This window comes from Armigeres subalbatus, chromosome 2 (genome assembly GCF_024139115.2).
Source record: "Armigeres subalbatus isolate Guangzhou_Male chromosome 2, GZ_Asu_2, whole genome shotgun sequence".
Taxonomy (NCBI): domain Eukaryota; kingdom Metazoa; phylum Arthropoda; class Insecta; order Diptera; family Culicidae; genus Armigeres; species Armigeres subalbatus.
In genome coordinates, this window is record NC_085140.1 from 296,217,137 (window position 1) to 296,226,892 (window position 9,756).

General features: G+C 42.9%; 1 protein-coding gene across 6 annotated transcripts in view; it reads left to right on the forward strand.

Moving 5' to 3' along the window:
* LOC134216565 (coiled-coil domain-containing protein 170) overlaps positions 1-9,346 on the forward strand; it is a 74,924-nt gene extending 65,578 nt beyond the window's left edge. For 3 of the 6 annotated variants that reach the window (XM_062695425.1, XM_062695424.1, XM_062695427.1), the window contains exons 5-10: positions 7,249-7,419; positions 7,484-7,648; positions 7,724-7,849; positions 7,969-8,106; positions 8,229-8,534; positions 8,729-9,346. In XM_062695425.1, the coding sequence (XP_062551409.1) occupies positions 7,249-7,419; positions 7,484-7,648; positions 7,724-7,849; positions 7,969-8,106; positions 8,229-8,534; positions 8,729-9,124 (1,302 nt within the window). In that variant the 3' untranslated portion in view covers positions 9,125-9,346. The remainder of the gene's footprint in view (positions 1-7,248; positions 7,420-7,483; positions 7,649-7,723; positions 7,850-7,968; positions 8,107-8,228; positions 8,535-8,728) is intronic. The other 3 variants (XM_062695426.1, XM_062695428.1, XM_062695429.1) reach the window with 3 other exon arrangements.
* The last annotated feature ends 410 nt before the right edge of the window (positions 9,347-9,756 follow it).

Sequence of the window (9,756 nt, forward strand, 5' to 3'; positions counted from 1 at the left end):
GAAGGTGTTTACAATCGATCGGGACCAGCTATGGCAGCTAATGCACGAACACGGGTTTCCGGATAAACTGACACGGTTGATCAAAGTGACGATGGATCGAGTTCGAGTTTCAGGTGCATTCTCGAGTCCCTTCGAAACCCGCAGAGGGTTACGGCAAGGTGATGGTCTTTCGTGTCTGCTATTTAACATCGCTTTGGAAGGGGTAATACGAAGAGCAGGGATTAACACGAGTGGTACAATTTTCAATAAGTCCGTCCAGCTATTTGGTTTCGCTGACGACATAGATATTATGGCACGTAACTTTGAGAAGATGGAGGAAGCCTACATCAGACTGAAGAGAAGCTAAGCGGATCGGACTAGTCATCAACACGTCGAAGACGAAGTACATGATAGGAAGAGGTTCAAGAGAAGACAATGTGAGCCACCCACCGCAAGTTTGCTTCGGTGGTGACGAAATCGAGGTGGTTGCAAAATTTGTGTACTTGGGCTCACTGGTGACTGTCGAAAATGATACCAGCAGAGAAATTCAGAGACGCATAGTGGCTGGAAATCGTACGTACTTTGGACAACGCAAGACGCTCCGATCGAATAGACGCCGTACCAAACTGACAATCTACAAAACGCTCATTAAACCGGTAGTCCTCTATGGACACGAGACCTGGACAATGCTCGTGAAGGACCAACGCGCACTTGGAATTTTCGAAAGGAAAATGCTGCGTACCATCTATGGTGGGTGGAAGATAACTTGAGCTCTAGACTGCGTGGTTGGCGACTTGTAGCCATGGACCGAGCCGAATGGAGAAGACTCTTATATACTGCACATGCCACTTCGGCCTTATTCTGAATAAATAAATAAACATGACACAATTGGCGCGGTGGCGAATCTTTTTTGACCGCAGTTTCTTCTGGAGCCCGTAGTAGGCCCGACTTCCACAGATGATTATTATTATTATTTATTCAGACTACCCGAGCAACACACATGTTGTAAATCAGTTGATGATACTCATATATGACCAAATTTGGTCATATATGAGTTATTGCAACCAAATCAACGTGAATTGTGCTGCTAGGGTAAGGCCGAAGTGGCCTGTGCGGTATATAAAAGTCTTCTTCATTCGGCTCGGTCCATGGCTACACGTCGCCACAGATGATGCGCCCTCGTATTTCACGACTAACATTGTTATCAGCCATTAGCAAGGATCCGAGACACTGCTTCCAAGCACAAGCATGTACTTTGTCTTTGACGCATTCACCACCAGTCCAAGTGTTGTTGCTTCACGTTTCAGGCGGGGGTACAGTTCTGCCACCTTTGCAAATGTTCGGCCGACATTGTCCATGCCATCCGCGAAACAAATAAATTGACTGGATCTGTTGAAAATCGTACCCCTGCTCTCCGCATGACACCTTCTAGCGCAATGTTGTACAACAGGCACGAAAGTCCATCACCTTGTCTTAGTCCCCGGCGCGATTCGAACGAACTGGAGTGTTCGCCCGAAATATTCACACAGTTTTGCACACTATCCACCGTTGCTTTGATCAGGTTGGTAAGCTTCCCAGGGAAGCTGTTCTCGTCCATGATTTTGCATAGCTCTACGTGGTCTATACTGTCGTATGCCGCCTTGAAATCAACGAACAGATGGTGCGTTGGGACCTGGTATTCACGGCATTTTTGATGGATTTGCCGTACAGTAAAGATTTGGTCCGTCCGAGACTCTAAGTGAAACCGATATAGCGGTCAAAACTAAGACCACATCATTTGACATGTTGATCTGGGATGCCATCGTCGGGCGTAAAAACAGGTCAAACGAAGATGAGAATGGGTCACTGCTGTTCAACTAATTAGAATACTTGTAGAACAGATTAAATGTATCTGAGGACAAGTAAATTAAATTATAAGAGACCTATTTGAACGATTTTGTTATCCGACGTCCAGACTGTCATGTCTGTGAGGACGCGCTGATCCATTCTCACTCACACCCTCGACGACGGTACTGCAAGACATCTGAGAGTGTGAGATATATATATATGTGTGTGCGTCATCCTCCATCCCTCACCCAGCTGGGAGTATTGGACAAGTAGTACTACGAATAATTTGATCATATCTCATGCTCCGTAATGGTGTCCTTTATTTTACGAAGACTAGTACTGCAAAAAGGATTTACGCCTGAAGCAAGTTAAGTTGCTTCAGGAAGTGTAGGGAACGGGATGTACTAAAGGGTGTATTCGATAAAAATGGCACACCGAAAATCTTTTGTAACTTTTGAACCTGAAAATTTGAGCAAACCTTATTCATAGTGTATTGTTTACATCTGCAGAGATTCATAATTATTCATAAAGTGGTTCTGATCATGTCGTCGGACCAAGAAAGTGCCAGGGAAAAAAATGTTCATCTACCATCAAAATCCGGGGGCATACCACCGATCGATCGCTAACAAGCTTGGGATTGCAAATTCAACTGTATCCTGTGTAATGAGAACCTTTAAGGAGCGTCTGAGTGTTCAAATGAAGGAAGTGAATGGTCCAATGACAGTAAAATGACCAGGAGTGGTACAACAACACAAGAAGTTTCAGAACGAGTCCATCCGAGATGTCGCTAACAAGTCCAAGGTGTCGGTTGGTTTTGTGAAGAAAACCACGAAGCGTGCTAGCTTATATGTTTACAAGGTAAAAAAACCTCAAACCGAAATGAAAAGCGAAACGCCACTGCAAAAACTCACGCCCGGAAACTTTACACAAAGTTGTTCACCAAATAGTGTTGCATCGTGATGGAATATTTCACAAAAATATTTCGTTGCCAAGTCTAAGTCCGAAATTCCGGAGGATGTCCGAACGAAAAAATTATCAAAATTTGCAAAGAAGGCAGATGATTTGCGGATGTGGTGAAGTAAGCGCTCCCTTCACTACTTCCGGATCAATCAGCGGTACGATTTACACCAGAGTGCCTTAAGAATCGGCTCAAAACGTGTGGCAGTGGTACCGACCTAACGGATTTAAATGTGTACCAAAATATATAAATTAACCGGAACTTCGTCCAGTTGAAACATTCTGGGCGATGGTGACGACAAAACTTCCCAACATCCCAAAATTAGTAAAATAAAGCTGCAGTTAAAGAAAATTTGGGTAAAAACAACAAAAACACTGGGAAAATCGATTGTACAAAATTTGATGGATGGAGTGAAAAGGAATGTGCACGCATTCGGGATAAGTAATGAAAACGAATAAAACAAATGTTGTAAATCATAACTCATTTAAAGAAAATCCGATAATCGGTTTGATTTTGGTGAGTAAATATGTGTGTGCCATTGTTATCGAATACTTTAGTTATTCATAACAGGTACAGCAAAACTTTACAAGTACGCCCTTATTCGTACTAACTACTTAGGGAATAGAAGGTCGAGAAGAGCCACAATTGCTAACTAAAGCGCGAACCGGATACCTGGGACTCCCACAATATCTGCGGAGATAGTAACAAACGATGCCCTGTACGTATTTAGTGTTCAATTTTCAATTTTTAAATTCATAAGGAAATGATAGAAAGAAAGCAAAGATTTGGAACGTGCTCACCAGTTTATCCATTATCATAATAGCTCCGGTTTGAACAGGACGCATCAGGAATATCCGAGACGATGACATGATTACAAAGCGTTTAATTTCGAGAAATCAGACCTTAGATGCCTTTCGCTATACTGATTTCAGTGAGTTAGCTTCTAGTGTGCCGTTGTAAGCGCGTTCAAAGTGGTAATTCATGATATGATCCTGATGAAAAATGAAAAATATAAAATGAAAAAGGAAAATAATTCGAAGAAATCAAACGATTTGGAGCATGATTGGAAATGTTGAAATTTAAAATAAGAAATAAAGAAGTAAAGAATAGAAAAGTATAACAAAACAAAAAGCTTCTCTGGTAGCTTTCGCAGGAAATCTTGATATCCTCGTCAGCACTGGATTGAAGTTCACCAATTTGTAGCTTCCGTGTCCTTTTTTCTTTGTATAACAAAAATGCTGGAGGCGAAAAAAAATGACGCACAGAAAACCAAACACGTCTTGATTCGAGCACAGCACACTACGTTTTTTCATCTGTGAGTGTGAGATGTATATTGCAAAATAGGAAGTGTGTGTGCCTAGGCGGCAGATGCAACAATCTTCCGTTGAACGGACAATTTAATGGTCATTGGTCGTCAGCCAATAGCAGGCCATGAGTGAGAGCGATTATCCATTGTCATTGATTTAGATCCCTAGTAGCACAGTGACTGTGTGCTAGGGCAATTGATCCGATGGTTGTGGGTGTACCAATAGTTGCGGTAGTCCATGTTTTGTCATATCTACGAATTAATCGCAGTAGTCTACATGATCTATCGTTTGCTTGACACGTCAACACACTATTCAAAGAGAAACAGCCACGGAATTCATCCAAAATAGGTAATTATCATTAAAACACTTTAATAATTTCCGTCTTTGCACCAATAGTTGCGGTAACCAATGGGATTCGCAACTATAGGAACACAAATTAAAAAATACCGCAACTATTGGAACACTGTACCAATAATTGGTGGTTTAATTTTAGAGCACAATCATGAATATTGTTGCGATTGTTTCCCGACTGCAAGAAAAGTAAGTCCAATAGCTTTTGGATACACCCACAAGGTAAGCAAAACAAAATATGTATCAGTTTTAAGAGCTAAAACAGTAAGGGGAAGTGCTTAGTTCCTCCACTATTGGGTCATTTACCCTACCCGGGATTACTCAAAATATCATCCTTTGGACAAGAAAATTATTTTGAGCTTTTTAGTGGAATGTCTTCACTTGTCATAAGACAAGTTTGTACCTTCCCATTTAATTCCACCAATTGATTCAAGTGGTGGAATTAAATGGGAAGTAACAAACTCGACTTATGACAAATGATACTTAGGACTTTGTAGTCAATTTGTCATTAAATGGCCCTGTTCCTAATAAAATTGTTCTGTTTCTCATGCCGCAGTTCTTGATTTCGGCGCCCCCTGAGGGCTGGCGCCCTTGGCGGGGGTCAACCTGGCCAACCACACGCTACGGCGCTGCCGACGATGAATGATTGTCATACCCATTCTTCAACGGATAATTACGGCCATGGTGTCGATTCAGGTAGCATGTTTGTTTCCGACTTTTCTTCAAAGCAAATACCAAAACTGAAGCTGTCCAGGTTGGTATCAAATTTACTCGAAAGATTGTAATTGGTCTTCGTTTTAATGGATCCAATTTAATGGTATTTTTTTTGTAGATTGTTCTGCGGGATATTATACTATTCAATATCCCAATGTACCAACTTGTTTTTCTTCCAGTCGAAATCCTTCTACAATTGATTTGATTTTAACGGATTCAAATCAGCTGTGTGGCCAATTGGTAACTCATGCTGATTGACTCTGATCACCTTCATGTGACGTTTGAAATCTCACAAGAAGCCATTTATAATCCAATCAGCTCTACATTTAATTATCATAGAGCTGATTGGGATTTATATAAAACTTATATCGATAGGAATTTTGATGTTGATATTCCTCTCGATACCAAAAGTGATAATGATGATGCTCTCGTATCTTTGACAAATTTAATTGTCGAAGCCAGAGGCATTGCAATTCCGAAATGTGAAATTAAATTCAACTCCATTATTATTGGCGACGATCTTCAGCTTCTGATCCGTCTTAAAAATGTGAGGCAAAGGCAATACAAAAAAAAAACTCGCGATCCTGCGTTGAAAGTTATTTGGAGAGGTTTGCAAAATGAAATTAAAAAAAGTTTCGCTATTCTGAGAAATACCAACTTTGAGAATAATGTCTAGAAATTGGATCCCAATTCGCAACCCCTTTGGAAATTAACGAAAATTGCAATGATATTGAAATGCTAATATCATCTTCCACACTTAGACGTACATGTTCATAATAGAATTAGAGGCGAACGTATAGAATTGATAGTTCCGTTAGGAACTTTATACTTGTCGACTTCAAAGCCGCATATGATACAATCGATCGGGACCAGCTATGGCAGCTAATGCACGAACGCGGATTTTCGGATAAACTGATACGATTGATCAAAGCGACGATATATCGGGTGATGTGCGTAGTTCGAGTTTCAGGGGCATTCTCGAGTACCTTCAAACGCGTAGAGGGTTACGGCAAGGTGATGGTCTTTCGTGTCTGATATTCAACATCGCGTTGGAAGGGGTAATACGAAGAGCAGGGATTAACACGAGTGGTACGATTTCCATAAAGTCCGTCCAGTTATTTGATTTCGCCGACGACATTAATATTATGGCACGTAACTTTGAGAGGATGGAGGAAGCCTACATCAGACTGAAAAGCGAAGCTAGTCTAGTTTAGTTGGACTAGTCATCAATACGTCGAAGACGAAGTACATGATAGAAAGAGGCTCAAGAGAGGACAATGTAAACCCTCCACCACAAGTTTGTATTGGCGGTGACGAAATCGAGGAGGTTGAAGAGTTCGTGTACTTGGGCTCACGATAACGATTCCAGCAGAGAAATTCGGAGACGCATCATGGCAGGAAATCGTACGTACTTTGGATTCCGCAAAACGCTCCGATAGAATAGAGTTCGCCGCCGTACCATACTGACTATCTACAAAACGCTTATTAGACTGATAATTCTCTACGGACACGAGACCTGGACGATGTTCGTGGGGGACCAACACGCACTTGGAGTTTTCGAAAGGAAAGTGTTGCATACCATCTATAGTGGGGTGCAGATGACGGACGGTACGTGGTGGAGCCGAATGAACCACGAGTTGCATCAGCTATTGGGAGAACCATCCATCGTTTACACCGTGAAATGGGAGACTGCGGTGGGCCGGGCACGTAGCCAGAATGTCGAACAGTGACCCGGTAAAAATGGTTCTCGACAACGATCCGACGGGAACAAGAAGGCGAGGTGCACAAGGAGCAAGGTGGATCGATCAGGTGGAGGACGATTTGCGGACCCTCCGGAGACTGCGTGGTTGGCGACGTGCAGCCAAGGACCGAACCATGGACAAGCCACTCCGGTCTTAGTCTGATAATAAATAAATAGGAAACGATATTTTTCCTCAAACATTACCATTTTGTGTGAACTTCAATCCCTGGCTATATATTTATTTATTTCTTCGTCTCGAATGTTAAAAACTATTTCACAGACTGATTTATTTTCACCAATGTGGGTAGATACAGTGATACAGTGTTATAGAAGTTAGTGTAAATTAAATTATGTTTATCTTTTCTTTGTAGCAATTGTCACAAGTCAAGGATCAACTTCACCAGGACGCTTCTCGCCATCGCGAACACCAGGAGAATACGACCTGTCGGCTGAAAAACGAAGAACAGCACCGGATGGGCGTTGAGGAACGGCTGGAAAAGGCGTGTCACGAACTCCAACATCTTCGAGCGGAACATACTACCGTAAGATAGTTTTTCAGTATTAATGAAAGTATGAACGCACATCCCTTTTCTACTGCTCCCTTAGCTTAGCGAATACCTTGTTCGGCTAGCCCGTGCCTTATGTTGGAGCGAATGCTCCGAGCCTCCTTCCCCGGGGAGCGACACGACCATCCTGGGCGAAACACTGCTGGAACGTGCCGAACGGTTAGCGACTCATCATGACCATCACGTTCATGGAATCTGTGATAAGGTAAAATGCTATTTTTAATTTCCATACTGGTACCAAGCATGAGTCATGCGTTTGTCAACTGTAACCCGAATATAGGCTTGCTGGGAACTGGCCAACCACCATTCGCACTCCCACTCGCATCACCACAGCCACCTGCCAAAGCTGAGACGGGAACGGTCCTGCACCGATCTGCCCATGAAAGAAGTAAACTATCGATTTTTGGTATAGTACCGACCATCATTCTTTCATTTCACTGTGTCACGTTCGATTCACCGCACTCCATTTTCACGCCATCTCATTGTGTAAACAAGCAAAACCAGAAATGCATTCTCATTTTGTAGAGTACGGCACTGTACAATATGCAACGACGGGTCCGCGTGCTGCGGGAGCAGGTCCAGCGGCGGGATCTGCACTTGGAGCTCCTGCGGCGCAAGATTGCACTGCTCGAGGACAATGCCAGGGGGAAAACCATGTTGCAAGTAGTTTTCGTTCCATCCGTTCATCTTCATTTGTTCCGTTTCTTTTTTTTTTTTTCATTCGGCGGAAGCCAATTTCGATTTGTAACCATTTCATTTTCGAGGCATTTCTGTACTCTTCATAGACGGAACGTGACGAAGCAGTTCACAGGGCGCGGAAGAATTCGAAGAATGCCGAACGAACTGCTCAACAACTGTCGGAGGTGAAGGCCCAACTGGTGGAGGTTAAGACCCAGCTGAATGAAGCGTCGGACTACAAAATCACCGCCCTGGAACGGGCCCGGAAGTGCGACGAACTGCAGGCACGTTTGTGCGAGTTGGAAAATGAAAGAGAACGGTTGGTGAGCCAGTTGGCAGCGTACAAATCTCGAGCCCGGTCGGCAGTTGAAAGCTCCCACGAACGAAGGGTGCGGGATGAACATGCTATCTCGGTGAGTTTTTATTCACGTTTCTGGCGTGTTTTGTAACAGCTAGAGAATCTCGATGGAATTTATGATCAATCGCCCTTGAAAACTCAGTTTTTTTTTATGAAAAAATTCTCCCGAATTTCCATGAATTTTCATGAAAAGTGATGCACAATAAAGATACCCTATCAATGTATGATTTCTATTCATACCCATTGCAGCATCTCCGCGATGAGATGTCGCGAATAAAATCGCAACTAGCCGACACCAATCACCGCCTGTCGCAGCTTCAAGCGTTCCGAACCTCGGTGGCCAAGCTACTGCACCTGCGTGATGGTCCTGACTCCGAGCTGCTTCACAAACTCCAAACCATGTGTAGTGCCCATCATCAGTGTACGTGCCTGGGCGGCAGGCACTACGGGTCGGCGTCCCCGCTGGGAACGGTAGGCAGCGACCATCACTGCTCTCGGTACGACGACATGCCTGCTGGGCCTTCATCGACGGGATGCAGGCCGCTGAGCTCCAGCCCGGTTCACACCAGGAGGTATATCGATTCTGGCTTCAACGACCACGATCATAATTTCGACGACGATTTTGATTTCGGAAAGAAATATTAATAACTGCCACATTAAGAGAAGCAACACTGCCAAAACGGATGGAGGCCATTCAGCAAGCAGTTAGATGGAACAAGCAAAATGTGTTCGTTTCGATAGTTACCCATGCGGTACTTGCGGTAGTTTTTGTTTTATAGCGAACGCGTTGCTCGTCTAGGGCCACCTGGTAGAGGGTAGAGGAAACGTATTCGTTGTAGCCAATGTTGTATGGAATAAATATGTTGAACGGAGTTCGAAATATGAGACAGACAATTATTCGTTTGATGACATGCCTTTTTAACTAAACCCGATGGCGCAAAATTGTATTTTCTGTTTCGAGATAAAAACTATTTGGATTTACACATTTTTAGAAGTCACTAAGTATGGTGGACATTCATTGTTTTATTCCCACAGAGTGTCAAGGAAGTCATATTGTTTTATTTTAGAAATATGTATTTGAAATGATCAATTTTCTGGATAGGCTTACATTTGAATGCTCTTTTATGCAATAAAGTAGTGCTACTAACTAAATTGGAGATAATATCCAACAATTATTACGAATCATTCAATAGTCAAGAACTGGGAGAATAATGGCTCACTATAATCTGTATCTGCAAATCTCAAATCCTTTACATCCCCATTCCACTTGGAGACAT